The sequence below is a fragment of the Entelurus aequoreus genome, linkage group LG07, assembly GCF_033978785.1.
Source record: "Entelurus aequoreus isolate RoL-2023_Sb linkage group LG07, RoL_Eaeq_v1.1, whole genome shotgun sequence".
NCBI lineage: Eukaryota > Metazoa > Chordata > Actinopteri > Syngnathiformes > Syngnathidae > Entelurus > Entelurus aequoreus.
The window spans coordinates 59,945,831-59,966,273 of NC_084737.1; the positions used below are offsets into that span (position 1 = coordinate 59,945,831).

General features: G+C 40.7%; 1 protein-coding gene across 2 annotated transcripts in view; it reads left to right on the forward strand.

Annotated features, from left to right (window-relative positions):
* Nucleotides 1–20,443, forward strand: part of ddx4 (DEAD (Asp-Glu-Ala-Asp) box polypeptide 4) — a 91,792-nt gene that overhangs the window by 33,205 nt on the left and 38,144 nt on the right. For both annotated transcript variants that reach the window (XM_062054101.1, XM_062054102.1), the window contains exons 15-16: nt 2,421–2,575; nt 3,990–4,119. In XM_062054101.1, the coding sequence (XP_061910085.1) occupies nt 2,421–2,575; nt 3,990–4,119 (285 nt within the window). The remainder of the gene's footprint in view (nt 1–2,420; nt 2,576–3,989; nt 4,120–20,443) is intronic.

The following is a 20,443-nucleotide window of genomic DNA, read 5'->3' on the forward strand; positions in this document are numbered from 1 at the left end:
TTACTATGAAGCCACGTTGATGTAACACGTGGCTTGGCATTGTTTTGCTGAAATAAGCAGGGGCGTCCATGGTAACGTTGCTTGGATGGCAACATATGTTGCTCCAAAACCTGTATGTACCTTTCATCATTAATGGCGCCTTCACAGATGTGTAAGTTATCCATGTCTTGGGCACTTCTACACCCCCATACCATCACAGATGCTGGCTTTTCAACTTTGCGCCTATAACAATCCGGATGGTTCTTTTCCTCTTTGGTCCGGAAAACACAACGTTCACAGTTTCCTAAAACAATTTGAAATGTGGACTCGTCAGACCACAGAACACTTTTCCACTTTGTATCAGTCCATCTCAGATGAGCTCAGGCCCAGCGAAGCCGACGGCGTTTCTGGGTGTTGTTGATAAACTGTTTTCGCCTTGCATAGGAGAGTTTTAACTTGCACTTACAGGTGTAGCGACCAACTGTAGTTACTGACAGTGGGTTTCTGAAGTGTTCCTGAGCCCATGTGGTGATATCCTTTACACACTGATGTCACTTAATGCAGTACAGCCTGAGGGATCGAAGGTCACGGGCTTAGCTGCTTATGTGCAGTGATTTCTCCAGATTCTCTGAACCCTTTGATGATATTACGGACCGTAGATGGTGAAATCCCTAAATTCCTTGCAATAGCTGGTTGAGAAAGGTTTTTCTTAAACTGTTCAACAATTTGCTCACGCATTTGTTGATAAAGTGGTGACCCTCGCTCCTTCCTTGTTTGTGAATGACTGAGCATTTCATGGAATCTACTTTTATACCCAATCATGGCACCCACCTGTTCCTAATTTGCCTGTTCACCTGTGGGATGTTCCAAATAAGTGTTTGATGAGCATTCCTCAACTTTATCAGTATTTATTGCCACCTTTCCCAACTTCTTTGTCACGTGTTACTGGCATCAAATTCTAAAGTTAATGATTATTTGTAAAAAAAAAAAATGTTTATCAGTTTGAACATCAAATATGTTGTCTTTGTAGCATATTCAACTGAATGTGGGTTGAAAATGATTTGCAAATCATTGTATTCCGTTTATATTTACATCTAAAAAAAAAATTCCAAACTCATATGGAAACGGGTTTGTACATATTAAAACATTTGTTACTCGAAGGCTTATACCAATAGTCAATTAATTGAATAATAAATGACAATGAAGATAACTTGCTGGCGTCGATAAATTGGTATGTCGGTGTGAGTTTGTTTTCTTCGTCTCTCGCTTCAAACAGGGAGAAAAAGGATCTCACACTGTGCATTGCTCTCAGCACCTGAGCATGTTGTTTTTGCAGCAGAATCAAATGAATGCAGTGAGTCCTCTTTTTAGTCATCCACAATCTTTGTCTTGGTGGGTGCAGAGCAGCACCGCTAGCTTACACCCACAGGATGCATGGATATTGCCTCCCCTACTTGCTAGTGAGAAGTTCTGCAAGGTAAAATTAGGAGGGAAAATATGTTTACAAAGCCATAAGTCTGGTCGTGGCAATATTTCAGCTTCAAACCGGGAGAACAATTTGAACCCATCAACATGACCTTAAGGACGAGAATGCTGTGATGGCGCCAAAAAAGCCAACAGTTTTTCCAACGTTATTTACATTCCAATTACAGTACAATAGTAAACAATAATACAGTACAGATAATAAGAAATGCAAGTTTATATCCGTTTTACTTACATTATTATATATTATGATTACACAAGTGCTTAACTTGGTCACAAAATACGACTGACAATAAAATCGATCATCGGCAATAATTTTTGGGACATGATATATGTCGAGCAAAATTTATCGTCTCAGGCTTAATCAGTATTTGTCATGTTACATCTTGATGCATCTGTTAATAGATGTATTGGCAAACCTCTAGCCCCGACAGAGGCAAAGTCTGATGCTCTTTTTAAACTTAATTGCTGACCCAAACATGCCATTAGCAGTTCTCAGTTTCAACGCCAAATACACTTCGCCACAACAACATATCTTTTCTAATATACCAATCCCAGTCACAGCAACCAAGGAGCATAATTCCAGACATTACAACACTTATTTTTTATTGTTGTTGGTTTTGCTGTGATAATTATGACAATTTGTTGTATATTTTAGTCAATATTGTTGAATTTGTCACTTGTTGAAGTATTGACATTTCTATTCAGTAAAACAGGCATGTCACAAAATTCAGTAAAAATACAAATGTGTAGTTATTCAAAAATGTGTATGTTTTAAATTTTTAAGAACCATTTGGGCACCTTTTAAGCAATGGTACTGTTTAAAAAATACAGACTTGAACTGTTATCGGTTAAATTGTAGACAATACCCATTCCTAATTGTTGCAATACATTCCAATGTTCTTCTGTAGTAGTCTGTACTGCTTAGTTACACCCATCCTAATGCTTGTATTCCATAGGCTGCATTCCTACTTCCAATTCTGCAGAAGCTCATGGCTGACGGTGTCGCAGCCAGCAGCTTCAGTGAGATACAGGAGCCTGAGGCAATCATTGTTGCCCCCACCAGGGAGCTCATCAACCAGATTTACCTGGAGGCCAGGAAATTTGCTTACGGGTATTTTTAAATTTTCTTTCTTTCTGTGCAGATCGGCAACAAAACGATAAAGGTATACTTAAAGTAAACCTAGGTCCCTGTTTTTACTAAGCTAAGCAGTACAGTTAAATTTTGTGTGCACACTTTTTCCTCCATTCCATTGGGATATCAACCTTAGTGGTACGGCAAGCACAGGTAAAGATGTACATAATGCAAAAAGTGGATAGGTAGTCTTTTTTGTGTTAGGATTTGGATGGGAACATAAAACCCATTTTCTTTGAACCAAGTGTCTTGTTTTGTATAGGACGAGATTTACTTGGTTTGTTTTTGTTCTCACAATCAACTTTATTCAATCCATTGGCAAGTGCTAATTAGAGCTGTAATGTGGCCACACTATTTAACATAGCTTACTTACCTAATGGTAAAAATGCTGGCAAGATCATCCTTCCCACGCAGTACTCGTCAGGCTTTTGAACTGCATCGTTTTGTGAAAATGTGTGTTTTCAATAGCGCTGTCAATTAAATTTTTAATCAGATTAATCATACTTTTGCATTTTGATTAATCGTGTGAATAATTAAAATTAACTTCAAAAAGATCCCTAATATTTCGACACAATGCAATTTTATTGTCAGCATGTCAAATAGTAACATTTTAAAAATGTTTTACATGTATGCACAAAGCTTGCTAAGTTCTAAAGCCCCATCTGAGTGTAGTTTGAAGTGAAATTTTCCACCTAGCACAGCGATCAGAATTTCCTCTCATCTCTCCATTGTTGTATGCGTTCGCTTGATCACTGACAGTATCAACTTGCTGTGGTCAAAATAAGTTGCGCGATTAATCTGTGTTTATACATAAATAAGATATTGCTCTGTTAATGGAAAAAAACGCACAGATGAAACATCAAAATGCCAAATATTTCCGCCGATAATTGGTCCATCTGTAGGGTGCTCCTGAAAGAAAGCAGTCGCTGAAACCAGAATGTCACACGGCTCTACCAGTAGCTGCTGTGATCCCTGCCACTCAGCCCCACCAGGAAATATATATTGGTCAAGAATTACCAGTGGCAAGTGCTACAGTACAATGAAAATAGGTAAAAAGAGTGCTTAATTTTAATAGTTGCACTCAAAATGATTCATCCCTCATTGTTAATTATATTTTTATCGCAAATTCTATGAACTTGCCTTAGTTTCCAATAAACCACCAAAATAACTACATAAATAGCTCAACAAATTATTCCAAACTGTAATTTTTTTTGTTGTCCAATTACAGTATCAAAAGTTTGTATGTATTGCAAACAGAGGAGGTTGAACAGTTTTTAGTGCAAATTCATCTGCGTTTTGTTAGTTCACACACACGGTACGTGCACAAATTATCGATGAATCGCTTTATTTTGGACTGCTAAAATGCTCTGATTAAATCTTTTTTTCTTTGTAGAACATGTGTGCGTCCAGTGGTGGTGTACGGTGGAGTGAACACTGGGTTTCAGATCAGAGAAATCTGTAAGGGATGCAACATACTGTGTGGAACACCAGGAAGAATGTTGGATGTTATTGGAAGAGGAAAGGTAAGCCAGTTCAATTAATATGTTCTTTTATGTCCTTAAGTGATGGTTGGTCAAAAACACTGCTACAAATTTTCAATCAAAATGGATAACAATGAAAATGAAATGTTTAGTAATTTAAAGTAAAATGGTACCTTGGTGTTCATACGCCATAGTTTTTGTAGGATTTGGTTTTTAACATAAATTTTAGTCTTATAGTCTTCTACACTCTTTGGCCTGGAGTTCAATTTGGATTTTTTTTTCCCCCACACGTTACCTGTATTGGATTTTATCATGTCAATGTGCAATTCCAAATTTATCAAATCCGACCCAGGCCTCTTACAGTATGTATGTAGATTTAAATCAGATATGTATGCGATGCAACTGTAGTCTGAGCTCTCCAGTTGCAGTCATCCGACCAGATTGTCATCAGTGTCGGCAAGTGTCATAATTCTTCATCAAAATAGACGGTTGCAAAATAAATAGTTGACAAATGAGCAGAAAACAGGCAAATGTTTAAGGAACTATGTCAATAGTAACATAGTTCACTATTGACACATGGAGGATCTCCACTGCTCTGTCTGCTTACGCCAATTGGGCCGAGGTAATGTATTCCGTCGTTTTCACCAAGTGATCATTTCCGCCTGGACGCGACTTGTTATTGATACGATACTGTTCAGACGCATTTTTTTTCAAACCGGCAGCAAAACGAAATCTAGGCATTACAGTGGGGGACAGGCTCTGAATGGACTCATGTGAGAATGATTAAGAGTGTGGCAGTATTGTGTCAATATTATACCTTTTTCTAAAATATACCGGTATTATAATTAATACCACGCAATATCACGCAACCCTACTCCCACACGTCTCGCCGTTTTCTCGGTACACACCCACTCTTTCCCTGGAACCCGGAAATGATCTCGCGCCGAAGGAACCAATGCACGCCACAGGTTCTCACCCCGTAAAGTCAATCAATCAATCAATGTTTATTTATATGGGACGGCGTGGCGAAGTTGGTAGAGTGGCCGTGCCAGCAATCGGAGGGTTGCTGGTTACTGGGGTTCAATCCCCACCTTCTACCATCCTAGTCACGTCCGTTGTGTCCTTGGGCAAGACACTTCACCCTTCCTCCTGATGGCTGCTGGTTAGCGCCTTGCATGGCAGCTCCCGCCATCAGTGTGTGAATGTGTGTGTGAATGTGGAAATACTGTCAAAGCGCTTTGAGTACCTTGAAGGTAGAAAAGCGCTATACAAGTATAACCCATTTATCATTTATATAGCCCTAAATTACAAGTGTCTCAAAGGGCTGCACAAGCCACAATGACATCCGCGGTACAGAGCCCACATAAGGGCAAAGAAAACTCACCACAGTGGGACGTCGATGTGATTGACTGAGAAACCTTGGAGAGGACCGCATATGTGGGTAACCCAACCCCACCCCCCCGCCCCCACCCCTCTAGGGGAGGCCGAAAGCAATGGATGTCGAGTGGGTCTGACATAATATTGTGAAAGTTCATAGTGGATCTAACATATTAGTGAAAGTCCAGTCCATAGTGGATCTAACATAATAGTGAGAGTCCAGTCCATAGTGGGGCCAGCAGGAAGCCATCCCGAGCGGAGACTGGTCAGCAGCGCAGAGATGTCCCCAACCGATGCACAGGCGAGGGGTCCACCCCGGGTCCCGACTCTGGACTGCCAGCACTTCATCCATGGCCACCGTACTTGTGTACCCCCCCCCCCCCCTCCACAAGAGAGACGGGGGCAGAGGAGAAAAGAAAAACGACAGATCAACTGGTCTAAAAAGGGGGTCTATTTAAAGGCTAGAGTATACAAATGAGTTTTAAGATGGGACTTACCGTAATTTCTGGACTATAAGCCGCACCTGACTATAAGCCGCACCAGCTAAATTTAGGGGAAAATACAGATTGCTCCATATATAAGCCGCACCCGACTATAAGCCGCAGGGTTTTGATGTGTAATTACCGTAGTATATAGGGGTTCCTGCTACCACGGAGGGGATTGTCGGGACAGAGATGACTGTTTGGGAACGCAAAGCGTCCCATTTATCAACAATAAATCTTTCAATCATTCAATCAAACTTTCACATCTTTGACATGGCGAACAGCATTCATGCAGAGTACAAATAATACAACGGTGCAAAGTAATACAAAGTGCTCGCCTGTACGTTATCAAAATAACCAGCCTACCGGTATATGAAAAGTCAGTCTTTAATCATTGTGTCATCGTCTTCCTCCTGTGTACTAAAACCACCGAAATCCTGTTCGTCTGTGTCGGAGAAGAACAGGCCGTATATAAGCCGCACCGTTGTATAAGCCGCAGGGACCAGAACGAGGGGAAAAAGTAGCGGCTTATAGTCCGGAAATTACGGTAAATGCTTCTACTGAGGTAGCATCTCTGTTACCAGGAGGGCATTCCATAGTACTGGAGCCCAAATAGAAAACGCTCTATAGCCGCATTTTGTACCAACTGTAGTCTTTTAATGGTAGACATAGGGAGACCCAAAAATATGTTACAGTAATTGAGACGAGACGTAACGAACGCATGAATAATGATCTCAGCGTCGCTAGTGGACAAAATGGAACGAATTTTAGCGATATTACGGAGATAAAAGGCCGTTTTAGTAACACTCTTAATGTGTGACTCAAACGAGAGAGTTGGATCGAAGATAATACCTAGATTCTTTACCGAGTTGCCTTGTGTAATTGTTTGGTTGTCAAATGTTAAGGTGGTATTATTAAATAAATGTTGGTGTCTGGCAGGACCGATAATCAGCATTTCCGTTTTCTTGGCGTTGAGTTGCAAAAATTTAGCGGACATCCATTGTTTAATTTCATTAAGACACGCTTCCAAGTGACTACATACTGGCGTGTTGATCAGCTTTAGGGGCATGTAGAGTTGGGTGTCATCAGCATAACAGTCAAAGCTAACACCGTATTTGCGTATGATGTCGCCTAGCGGCACCATGTAGATGCTAAAGAGTGCAGGGCCAAGAACGGAACCCTAGGGAACTCCGCACGTTACCTTAACATAGTCACATTGTTATGGGAGACGCACTGCATCCTGTCAGACTTAGCCTTGTCTTGGTTTAACTGTTATCTTACTGACATACCAATACGTGTTTTGATACGCTCTAATAAAATATTATGATCGACGGTATCAAAAGCAGCGCTAAGATCAAGAAGCAGCAACATAGATGACGCATCAGAATCCATCGTTAGCAATAGATCATTAGTCATTTTTGCAAGGGCTGTCTCTGTAGAGTGATTTGCCCTGAAACCGGATTGAAAAGGTTCACAGAGATTGTTAGACACTAAGTGTTCATTTAGCTGCTGTGCAACAATTTTTTCGAGGATTTTCGAAATAAAGGGAAGGTTGGGACACTGGTCGGTAGTTTACCATGAGGTCAGGATCGAGGTTAGGTCTTTTGAGCAGAGGATGAATAACCGCTTTTTTGAATGCTAGGGGAACAGTGCCAGAGGAAAGTGATAAGTTTATAATATTTAGCACTGATGGACCTAATAATACAAAAAGCTCCTTGATAAGTTTCCCAGGAAGTGGGTCAAGTAAACATGTTTGTTTTATCCCACTTACATGCCGTAATAATTCCTCTGTTATTTCATCAAAAAGAGACTATTTTGGAGGGCAGTATCCTTCGTATATACAGCCGTATCTGTGTTAATATAACCCAGTTTTAGCTGGGATGCGTTGTCTTTAATCTCCTTTCTGAGTTCAATTTTCTTATTAAAGAAATTCATAAAGTCATCTGCAGAGTGGGTGGAGCCACTTGGAGGAGTCCCTTGTTGGGTTAGCGATGCTACTGTACTAAACAAAAATTTAGGATCGTTTTTGTTGAGGAGGATGAGATTTGAGTAATATTTAGCTTTAGCTAAGGTAAGCATGTGTTTATAAGTTATTAAACTATCATTCCATGCTTGATGTAAAACCTCAAGTTTAATCGCGCACCATTTGCGTTCCAGCTTTCTACATGATAATTTATGAGCTCTAGTTTCTTCTGTAAACCATGGGGGTGTGCCTTTTAGAGGCCCTTTTTACCTTTAGCGGTGCTATACTATCAATGGTTTTGCGCAGGGCGTTGTCAAAGTTCTTAGTTAACTCTGGGAGACATAAACATCCATGTGGAAAACCCATCCTGCCAATTTGCATCTGATTTCCTACAACTCCTGGACTCTCTGCACCTCACACATGTGGATACCCCCACACATAGCAGGGGACACACTCTTGACCTGGTCATCACAGACTCCATTCCCATCAATAATCTGGTCGCCTACTCACTGGGCGTGTCTGACCACAAGGTCATTTCCATGGAGCTTCTGTTCCCTACCTCTCATACCAAGCCCAAACGCCAAATCAATTTCTGTAATTTTGAAAACATAAACCCAGCCACTTTCACCTCCGACCTGGAACTCCTCTCTGCTGCAATCCACCCATCCTTGAGCGATGCAGTCGACCACTACAACACCAATTCGAAAAACCTCCTCGACCTCCACGCCCCTGTTAAAACCCGTACAGTCACCTTCTCACACTCAGCCCCCTGGTTCACACCCGAGCTGAGGAACATGAAGACGGCCGGGCGGGCTCTGGAGCGGCGGCGAAACTCCACTGGGCTAACTGTCCACAGACAGGCCTTTAGGGAACATCAAAAGGCCTACGCAAGATCTCTCGGGGAGGCACAGTCACAATTTTACTCCAAAATAATCAACAAAAACCCTGGCGACTCTAAAACACTCTTCTCCACCGTCAACCACTTTCTGCAACCACAAACCTCCAAACACCATAACACAACAGCTGATCAATGCAACAGCTACCTTGAGTTCTTCAGAAGTAAGGTAAACAACATCCGCTCCCTCCTTTCTGGCCCCGTCACTCAAATTGTCCCAACCTACGTCGCACTGCCTCTGATTCCTAACCCCCTCTCATCTTTCACCAGCACTACACTGCAAGAGATTGAGGACATTGTCAGAGGAATGAAGCCCTCTACCTGTGCCCTGGACCCTTTTCCCACCACCCTAATCAAAATCCACATCTGTACAATAAGCCCCCTGATCACCAACATCATCAACCTCTCCTTTCAGAGCGGCCACATTCCATCAACTCTTAAGATCGCCATCCTCACCCCTCTTCTTAAAAAAACCCTCCCTCGACCCAGACACCCTCTCCAACTACAGGCCCATCTCAAACCTACCATTCCTCTAAAATACTGGAGAAAGTAGTCTCCTCACAGCTTCAAACTCATCTCAAACTCAACAACATCAGCGAAAAATGTCAATCTGGTTTCTGTTCTGCCCATAGTACAGAAACCACCCTGGTCAGGGTCACTATCTACCTCCTGATGGCGGTGGACGCCGGCTCCCCCTCTCTGTTAATCCTACTGGACCTTATAGCCGCATTTGACACTGTCGACCACAACATCCTAATCCGTCGCCTTCAATCCACCATCGGTTTCAACAATGCAGCACTACAGTGGTTCAAGTCCTACATCTCCGGTCGGTCAGAATATGTCTCCCTGGGAGGTTCACATTTGCGCACCCTGCCTGTCACCTGCGGTGTATCCCAGGGATCTGTCCTCAGCCCCACCCTGTTCACCTTGTATCTGCTACCCCTTGGCCGTATCATCAGAAGGCATGGAATTTCCTTCCATTGCTATGCTGATACGCAGCTCTACCTGCAAACAATGCAAACCTCACCCTCATCTCCAACGCCCCTCTCCATTCTCACCTCACCACCTGCCTGGAGGAGATAAAGGCATGGATGAGCATTAACTTCCTGCAGCTCAATAGCTCAAAAACAGTGGTCATGAAAATAGGCACCCCCACACCAGATCAACACATGCTCCATAACCGGCATCACCTTCTCTGGACAGGACCTGCCACTCTCCCCAGTTGTCACCAACCTGGGAGTGAAAATGGACCCCCACCTGAACTTTGAAGCCCACATCAACCATCTGTGCAAAACCTCTTTCTTTCACCTCCGCAACATCTCAAGACTCCGCCCCTCACTCACCCCAGCCGACACTGAAAGACTCGTCCATGCCTTCATCTCCTCCAGGCTTGATTACTGCAACGCACTTCTCGTCAGGGTCCCCAAAAAGAGCATCAAAAAGCTCCAGTACATTCAAAACAGCGCAGCGAGGATCCTGACGAGAGTGTGCAAGCGTGATCACATCACACCTATTCTCAAATCACTCCACTGGCTCCCTATTGCATCCCGGACCCAATTTAAGATTAACCTGCTTAAGGCTGAAACGACGCGTCGACGTCATCGGTTACGTAAATACGTCAACGCCGTTTTTGTGCGTTGACGCGTCGCATATTTACGTCACACTACCGTCACGGCGGACCGCAAAGCAGACGATCAAAGCAGACGATGCGAGCGAGGGGGGGAAAAGCATGCCAAAAGTGGTCAAAAGTGTGGGAGTATTTCAATAAACGGCCTAATAATGTTGTTGTATGCACACTGTGTCGAGCGTAAATGGCCTATCATAGCAGCACAACGGCTATGAACGAACATTTGAAAAGAAAACCATCAACTAGTCAATCGTCCGCGCGAGCATACGTTGTCGTCATTACACAAAAACATGAATGTGTCATTTGTATCTGCTAGGGGTGTAACGGTACATGTTTTGTATTGAACCGTTTCGGTACGGGGCTTTCGGTTCGGTACGGGGGTGTACCGAACGAGTTTCTAAGCTAAAGCTAACTTTAGCTGCTAAAGTGTTAAAGCTGCTTTGCTCAGTCTGCCTCTGTCTCAGCACGCAACATTGTCCCACCCATACAACTCTCTGATTGGTACACACGCAGCATTGTCCCACCCACACAACCATCTGATTGGTACACACGAAGCATTATCAGCCAATCAGCAGTGTGTATTCAGAGCGCATGTAGTCAGCGCTTCAGCGTGGAGCAGATAGGTGTTTAGCAGGTGAGCATCAGGCAGCGGACTCTCCCCAAATGATAATAAACACCTCCCAGGCAACTACTAGTAACATCACTATGAGCCCGTTGACCTTCTAGAAATATAAACTGCAGCTCAGCTCACTCGCAGTCCTGGCTTGAGGTGAAGGCTAATTAGCTCTCAGTTCCAGTCACATCGACCCCTTCTGAGCGCCTATTTTCATCTGCTGGGAATATTGTAAACAAGAAAAGAAGCAGAGCATGTAGACATGCTAACCTTTCTTCATTACAACTGTTAGTCACTCACTGGAATGAGTAGAATTGGTTATTGTGTACTGTGTTGGACTGGATGTTTATTTTGCACATTTTAAAAGCAATACTTAATGTTTACAGTGCTCCAGAATATTTAGATTGGCACTTTTTTGTATTGGATGTTTATCTTTATTTTTGCACATTTTAGCAAATAAGCAATACTTTCACTTTTGTTGAAATGTTTACACTGTTGTTACAGAATATTTCGTTTTGCACTTTTTTGTATTGGATGTTTATCTTTATTTTTGCACATTTTAAAGCAAAATAAGCAATACTTTTACTTTTGAAATGCTTATACTATTGCAGAATATTAAGATTTGCACTGGATGTTGACTTTTATATTTGCACATTGAAAAGCAAATAAGCTACTTTTAATTTTGTTAAATGTTAAAAGTTTTAAATGTTTACATTGTTACAGAATATTTAGTCATGTTGTTGTCAATGTTGACTGAGTGGCCATACTTCTTTTTTTTTGTAAATAAAAGCCATGCCTTTTGAAAAAACGGGCCTACATTTTATTTTTTCATCTTCATTTTGAATATAAAAATAATCGGTAAAAGGAAAAATAATCTATAGATTAATCGAAAAAAATAATCTATAGATTAACCGATTAATCGAAAAAAATAATCTGTAGATTAATCGATAGAAAAATAATCGTTAGCTGCAGCCTTAAACCTGCTCACTCACCAATGCATCTACGGCAACACCCCCTCCTACCTCAAGGACCTAGTTTCCCCTCAACCTCCTACCCGCAACCTCCGCTCCTGAAACACTAACCTCCTCAAACCCATCAGGACAGAGTTACAATCTATGGGCCGCCGGGCTTTCTGCTCGACCGCTCCCGAACTTTGGAACACTCTCCCGACCATCTTAGAGCACCAGTCGGTCGACCATTTTAAGAAGGGACTAAAAACCCACCTTTTTAGCACAGCTTTTATCTAATTTCTCTGCCTTCTTGTTTTTACATGCACTGCTTGCCTATCTGTTTTATCCAGTGCTTTCATGCTCTTATTTCTATTTGTATCTGTTTCTGTTTTATCTAGTTTTTATCTAGTGTGTGTCATGATTTTATTTCTATTTTATATTTTTATTATATATTCTTACTTTCTATTTTTATTTTTATACTTTGTAGCACTTTGAGATTTTAACAAATATAAAGTGCGTTACAAATGCAATTCATTATTTATTATTATTAGTGAGGTTATCAATAGAGCCCACATAATTTGGATTTAGTAGAGAAAATCGACGATAAACTTCGCAACTTTTGCTCGCTGATAAAAAAAAAAGCCTTGCCTGTATCGGAAGTAGCGTGACGTCACAGGAGCTAGTATTCCTCACAATTCCCCATTGTTTACAATGGAGCGAGAGAGATTCGGACCGAAAAAGTGACGATTACCCCATTAATTTGAACGAGGATGAAAGATTCGTAGATGAGGAACGTTACAGTGAAGGACTTGAGAGGCAGTGATGGACGTATCTTTTTTCGCTCTGACCGTAACTTAGGTACAAGCTGGCTCATTGGATTCCACACTCTCTCCTTTTTCTATTGTAGATCACAGATTTGTATTTTAAACCACCTCAGATACTATATCCTCTTGAAAATGAGAGTCGAGAACGCGAAATGGACATTCACAGTGACTGAACATGTAAATACACGATTAATAATATTCAGCTTTGCGAAGCTAAAAAAATAGAAGCTAACCTAGCTACGTAGCCAACATGATAGCATCTGTCTCAAATGCAGATAGAAACTAAATTAAAAAAAAACCTGACTGGATGGATAGACAGAAGATAAAAAATACTATTAAACCATGAACATGTAAATACACGATTAATAATATTCAGCTTTGCGAAGCTAAAAAAAATAGAAGCAAACCTAGCTACGTAGCCAACGTGATAGCATCTGTCTCAAATGCAGATAGAAACTAAATGAAAAAAAACCCTGACTGGATGGATAGACAGAAGATCAAAAATACTATTAAACCATGAACATGTAAATACACGATTAATAATATTCAGCTTTGCGAAGCTAAAAAAATAGAAGCTAACCTAGCTACGTAGCCAACGTGATAGCATCTGTCTCAAATGCAGATAGAAACTAAATTTAAAAAAAAACCCTGACTGGATGGATAGACAGAAGATCAAAAATACTATTAAACCATGAACATGTAAATACACGATTAATAATATTCAGCTTTTCGAAGCTAAAAAAATAGAAGCTAACCTAGCTACGTAGCCAACTTGATAGCATAGCAGTCTCAAATGCAGATAGAAACTAAATTAAAAAAAACCCTGACTGGATGGATAGACAGAAGATCAAAAATACTATTAAACCATGAACATGTAAATACACGATTAATAATACTCAGCTTGGCGAAGCTAAAAAAAAATAGAAGCTAATTTAGATGCGGCGGCGGGCTTACTCACTGTAGTGCGTCTTCTATCCTGCTCAAAACACAACACAACCTCCTGGTGTTGGTGTTGCTGTAGTCCGCCGCTCCACCGATCGCACCTACAACTTTCTTATTTGCAGTCTCCATTGTCCATTAAAAATGCTGTTGCTAATGACGCTAAGGCTAATTTAGCAACCGGACCTCACAGAACTATGATAAAACATTAGCGTTCCACCTACGCCAGCCAGCCCTCATCTTCCCATCAACAGCCGTGCTCACCTGGGTTCCAGCGATCAACGGCGCGACGAAGGACTTCATCCGTGGGTTTGGCGGCAAGCATCGGCTAGGCGTAGTAAGTAGTCCTTGTTGTGTTGCTGTAAGTATTGTACTTAGCCGCTAATACACCGATCGATCCCACCTACAACGTTCTTCTTTGCAGCCTCCATTGTTCATTAAACAGATTGCAAAAGATTCACCAACACAGATTTCCAGAATACTGTGGAATTTTGTCGAAGAAAACAAGAGGCTTTTATATCGGGTCCGATGGGGTCCAACCACTTCCGTTGCTTTTGTGACGTCACGCGCATAAATCATATTCAAAGGAGTTTTTCAACCGGAAGTGTGGCGGGAATTTTAAAATTGCACTTTATAAGTTAACCCGGCCGTATTGGCATGTGTTGCAATGTTAAGATTTCATCATTGATATATAAACTATCAGACTGCGTGGTTGGTAGTAGTGGCTTTCAGTAGAGTAGGCCTTTAAAAAAGGAGTCTATGGAAGGCCCTACATTCCACACACAAAGCCATCCAAAAGCTGCCAACAATACTCAGTTTACATTTTAAGTAAAAGTTAAAGTACCTTTGATTTTCACACACACGAGGTGTGGCGAAATTATTCCCTGCATTTGACCCATCACCCTTGATCACCCCCTGGGAGGTGAGGGGACCAGTGAGCAGCAGCGGTGGCTGTGCCCGGGAATCATTTTTGGTGATGTAACCCCCAATTCCAACCCTTGATGCTGAGTGTCAAGCAGGGAGGTAATGGGTCCCATTTTTATGACTCAGTTTGAACTCACAACCTACCGATCTCAGGGCGGACATCTAACCACTTGGCCACTGTTTTGTGACTTAACCAGGTATTAGTGATATTGTTGTTATAAGCGCTAATGCAGACAAACTATTTATAGCTGTGCCGTGATCAGAGAGCTAACTAGCTTGTGTGGCTGTGTTGACACCATTGACTGGTGAGCTGCTTTCTCGCCTCGATGCTTGGGAAACTATTTTAATTTAGATCATAAATAATGCCTCTCACCTATCGATGTGAAATGGGTCTTTATTTGTATTCTTTATGGTCTTTAAAAAGTCTTAAATTTGACTTGAGTCCTGCAGATAGTGATGGTCAGATGAAGCCTCATGAGGGTTTGAATCACTTGAGCCAATTGGTTCGAGAATTTCTGGAAGCTTCAATGCATGCTTCAGCACAAGACGCCACCTGCTTCTTTTTTTTCTTGACAAAACCTCTATCATTCAGCTGTTGATTTTTAGTGGCTAGTTAAAAAGAATGAATACAGAATGCATTACTTCATTAAAGATAATGTTTACTGTGATAAACACGTTTGAAACTGATGTTGCTGAGAATCAAACCCACGTCATGTGGCATGAAAGGGAAATGCACGGACCATTAGGCTACCAAGGTTGTGCTGGCACCTTAGACATAAGTTAGCTATTTCATATTCATGACAAAGCGGTAACCAGCTTGGATTAAGATTGCTGTCATTCTTTGATTCTATTGGCATTTTAAAAATTATTTTTATTCTCTATCCAGATTCCAAACAGACCACAACAATATAACGCATTTTATCATCAATATAGTAAGACCTTACATGTGCAGTGAAGTGTACATTGTCTTTAACATAAGTACACACTACAACAATGAGCCCAGGATACTTCATGGAAAAGCCTGCGTTTATCCACTTACTACAAAACTCTATACCAAAGTCATATGTTTTACTTCTTTATTTGCAAAACTCAATTACATAATTATATTTAAATACAGAAATTTTAATTTTGCAGTATTGATTTGATTGATTTGTATTACTATTTAAAGGCCTACTGAAACCCACTACTACCGACCACGCAGTCTGATAGTTTATATATCAATGATGAAATCTTAACATTGCAACACATGCCAATACGGCCGGGTTAACTTATAAAGTGCAATTTTAAATTTCCCACTAAAGTTCCAGTTGAAAACGTCTTATGTATGATGACGTATGAGCGTGACGTCAAACGTTGAAACGGAAGTATTCGGACGCCATTGAATCCAATACAAAAAGCTCTGTTTTCATCTCAAAATTCCACAGTATTCTGGACATCTGTGTTGGTGAATCTTTTGCAATTTGTTTAATGAACAATGCAGACTGCAAAGAAGAAAGTTGTAGGTGGGATCGGTGCATTAGCGGCTGGCTGCAGCAACACAACCAGGAGGACTTTGAGCTGGATAGCAGACGCGCTATCCGACCTCAGCCGCCGACCGCATCGGTGATCGGGTGAAGTCCTTCGTCGCACCGTCGATCGCTGGAACGCAGGTGAGTACGAGTGTTGAGCAGATGAGGGCTGACTGGCGTAGGTGGATAGCTAATGTTTTTAGCATATCTCTGTGAGGTCCCGTTGCTAAGTTAGCTTCAATGGCGTCGTTAGCAACAGCATTGTTAACCTTCGCCAGGCTGGAAAGCATTAATCGTGTATTTACAGGTCCATAGTTTAATAGTATTGTTGATTTTCTGTCTATCCTTCCAGTCAGGGGCAAATTTCTTTTGTTTCTATATGCAGTTAAGCCCGATGCTATCACGTTAGCTCCGTAGCTAGTGTTTTGCCGATGTATTGTCGTGGAGATAAAAGTCACTGTGAATGTCCATTTCGCGTTCTCGACTCTCATTTTCAAGAGGATATAGTATCCGAGGTCGTTTAAAATACAAATCCGTGATCCACAATAGAAAAAGGAGAGAGTGTGGAATCCAATAAGCCAGCTTGTACCTAAGTTACGGTCAGAGCGAAAAAAGATGCGTCCTGCACTGCACTCTAGTCCTTCACTCTCACGTTCCTCATCCACAAATCTCTCATCCTCGCTCAAATTAATGGGGTAATCGTCGCTTTCTCGGTCCGAATCGCTCTCGCTGCATTGAAAACATGGGGAAATGTGAGGAGCCTTTCAACCTTTGACGTCACGCTACTTCCGGTACAGGCAAGGCTTTTTTTATCAGCGACCAAAAGTTGCGAACTTTATCGTCGATTTTCTCTACTAAATCCTTTCAGCAAAAATATGGCAATATCGTGAAATGATCAAGTATGACACAAAGAATGGATCTGCTATCCCTGTTTAAATAAAATAAATTCATTTCAGTAGGCCTTTAATGATCATTGATGTCTATTGATTTATTGGAGTTTATTTGCATGCAATGTAAAATGCTAAGTTTTTTTATGAAAGTATTTTATTCAAGATGAAAGTTTAAATTTTTCACAATATTAATCTCAATGTTGGAGATTATTTACCGGTATTTGCATTATTTGTACAATGCTACATTTTTGTTAACATAAGTAATTTATTCATGATTAATTTAGTTATTTAAAGATTATTGCATAAAAAGTACAAAAATTATGTGATCTCAAAAGAACGTTTACATATTAGAATTTTGCTGAGCGTAATTTTGATCAAATAAAAGCAAAACTGCCTTTGACTTATGTAATTTGTGTTCATTGGTTTCTTTAAAAAGTAGGGAAAAAAATCGTCAACCAAATTTTTTTGGGAAAAAATCTCTGATTTTATTTTTAGGCCATATCGCCCAGGCCTATTTACTCGTCAAACTGAGAACAGCAAAGCCCAATTCCGCCCTTCACAATAATAGCGCGGTACGCCACATCCAAGCTGACTGCGCTAACAAAATAAAAGTTTTAAAAAAGTACCTTACACAATCATAATGTTCTTAAAGGGGAACTGCTTTTTTTTTGGAATTTTGCCTATCGTTGACAATCATTATGGGAGATATTACGATGGATGTTGTTTTTTTGCAATCTAAAAAATAAATGCGATCAAATGTTTGCTTACAATGGAGTCTTTGGGAGCTGCGCAATTCCGCCCATAAAGCCCTTAAAAAGTCATCCAAACACCTCCATTTAGGTGTTTGGATGTAATGTATTAAGGGGCACATTTATAATAACATTTAATATTTAGGTAGCTGAGATAGGCTCCAGCGACCCCGAAGGGAATAAGCGGTAGAAAATGGATGGATGGATGGTATTTTGATCATTTTAAGCATACACAGTGCATTAATTAAAAAAAAAATAATAATTCTTCATCACTGATTATTTTTCACTGCAGACTTTGAGAGCCAATAAAAACATAATAAAACATCACTTACTGTGCAAGGTCTGCTGTCATTAGGATGCCGACTGCTGGGATGTTCATATATTCCCATCTCGGTAAAGAATGACCATACTGTAATCCTCACAAAGAAGGGGGAGGGGGGACCAAGCATCTTTTCGGGTCGTCCTCACCAGTTTCGGAACATAAATGGCTGTCACAGTGTACCAACTTGTCGGAATACCTACTCAGACTTCTTATGTCCAGGTGGGATTTATGATCTAGAATACATTTCTAGGGAGCAAGGAAGTGAAAAGGCAGAAGACCACTCGATAATGTAAACATAGCCACACACGGTAGTGATCACGGCGCCGTTATATTGTGTCTGCGTTAGGGCTTATAACAATATCACTATGAGGCATACTTAAAATCCTTATAACCCGGTGTGCCTAATGTACTGAATAATTCTGGTTGTGCTTACTGACCACAAAGCTATTTTATTTGGTACTTGGTGTAATAAGTGTGACCAGTAGTTGTCACTCACACATAAGAGATATGTGTAGACTGCAAGATGACGCCAGTAAACACCAAAACTTTAAATGTTCCATTGAGAATATAGAACACTACACACTGCGCTCTAAAATATGTCAAAATGTTTTAGTACGACTTTGGTAAGCTATGAAGCCGCACCGCTTGATGCATTGTCGGAGTGTTACGGCTCCCGTAGTCAGACGTACTCTTCAACATACATGTATTAGTATGGTGTGTGTGTATAAGGACTGCACAATGGCAGACATATTATCTGGCATTTTGTTTCTCAATATTATGCAAAACCAACTTTTCTTACCTATTTGTACTTGCTGATGTGTATTTGGGATCTGCATAAATCCTAAAAATTAGCATGCGTCCGACATTGTAGTCTGTGCCGACACCGTAGTCGATTAGCTTATTCTTTTTCGCTATCTTATGTGGCATTAATCTTTCGCTGTTGACATTTCTAATATAAATTAGCCTAAAGTTCTACGAGAAGCACTTATATCTCGCTATGGAAGCGCTAATAACTACCGGTGTAGTGGGTTTACATAATTTAACCGGGGAACTTTAGTTATTAGAGTTCCGGTTGGACGGTTTTTCACAGGACACTTTTTCGGTGTTGTTGCACTAGTGAGCCACGAATGAGGAAATGCTGCTTAGTTATTGATTTAAGTAAAGTCTGAATGTCATTAAAACAGTTGGCTCCATCTTTTTACACTTCTCCGACTCCCGTCCTTGTACGCTACACTGTTACAGCAAAAATGATTGGGAGAAGACTGTCAAAGGTGAGCCACGTCAATAAAGACCGGCCACAAAACGGCGTATCCTGAAGCGACTGTCAGAAAGAGTCTTGAAGATGGTCTGTAAAACATAATCTATGCAACATTTTGACCAAAGAATCACCATTACATGTTATGTAGACCACAATGAAGTGTTTTCAATTTAGAAAAAAATATGAACCCATTAATGCGTCTCAATTTGGTGCACCTTTTGTATGAAAATATACCCGCTCATTGGACATGCCCCACATAATCCGGTGCGGCCTTTTGTCAGGAAAATACGGTCGTTATTCAAATCACAAAATGTAAATGGGGTACTGGCGCTATTTTAATGTTTTTTTTAATTGGATTTTATGGGCAGAAAAAGGAGCTTACATTTTATCCGCCGTAAGCAGACTTTTATTTACAAGTTAGAATGCATAAAAAAAAACATCCGTCGTCATGTCTTTCAATAATGATTGTGACCAATCGGCAAAATTCCCCCAACAAAGTGCAGTTCCACTTTAAAGTTTTTCTAGCGTAGTAACACATTTCCTTGCTCACAGGGACACTCATTAGGCTACGGCATTAGCAGCTGAATCGCTTTTAAGTTTTTAATGCACAAGACAATGCGATAGGACATGTGCGTTTTTGTCTTCTCATGATTGTGAATGATAGGCCCCAAAATTTTTTGAATGCACCTTCTGCAAGAAAACTTTGAAATATTGGGCATGAAGGCATTGGAATTCCATTGTAAGTCAGAAAAATGGCAGTTACGATGCCAATAATTATTTCCAAACAAATGATAGTTTACACTGGAAAGGGTTCTTGTGTTTTTAGTTAGGTTACACATTTTGTTTTCCAATGTGAAAAAGCAGTGAATGAATTAATTTACAGTGTGATACCTCAACTTATGAGCAGATTGTGTTCCATGACCAAGGTCATGTCCACACAAACATGGATACTTTAAAATGCATATATTTCGGCCTCTTGTCCATACATAAACGCATACTTTTGTCCTTTAAGAACGCACACTTTTGAAAATGCTGGCAAGGGTGA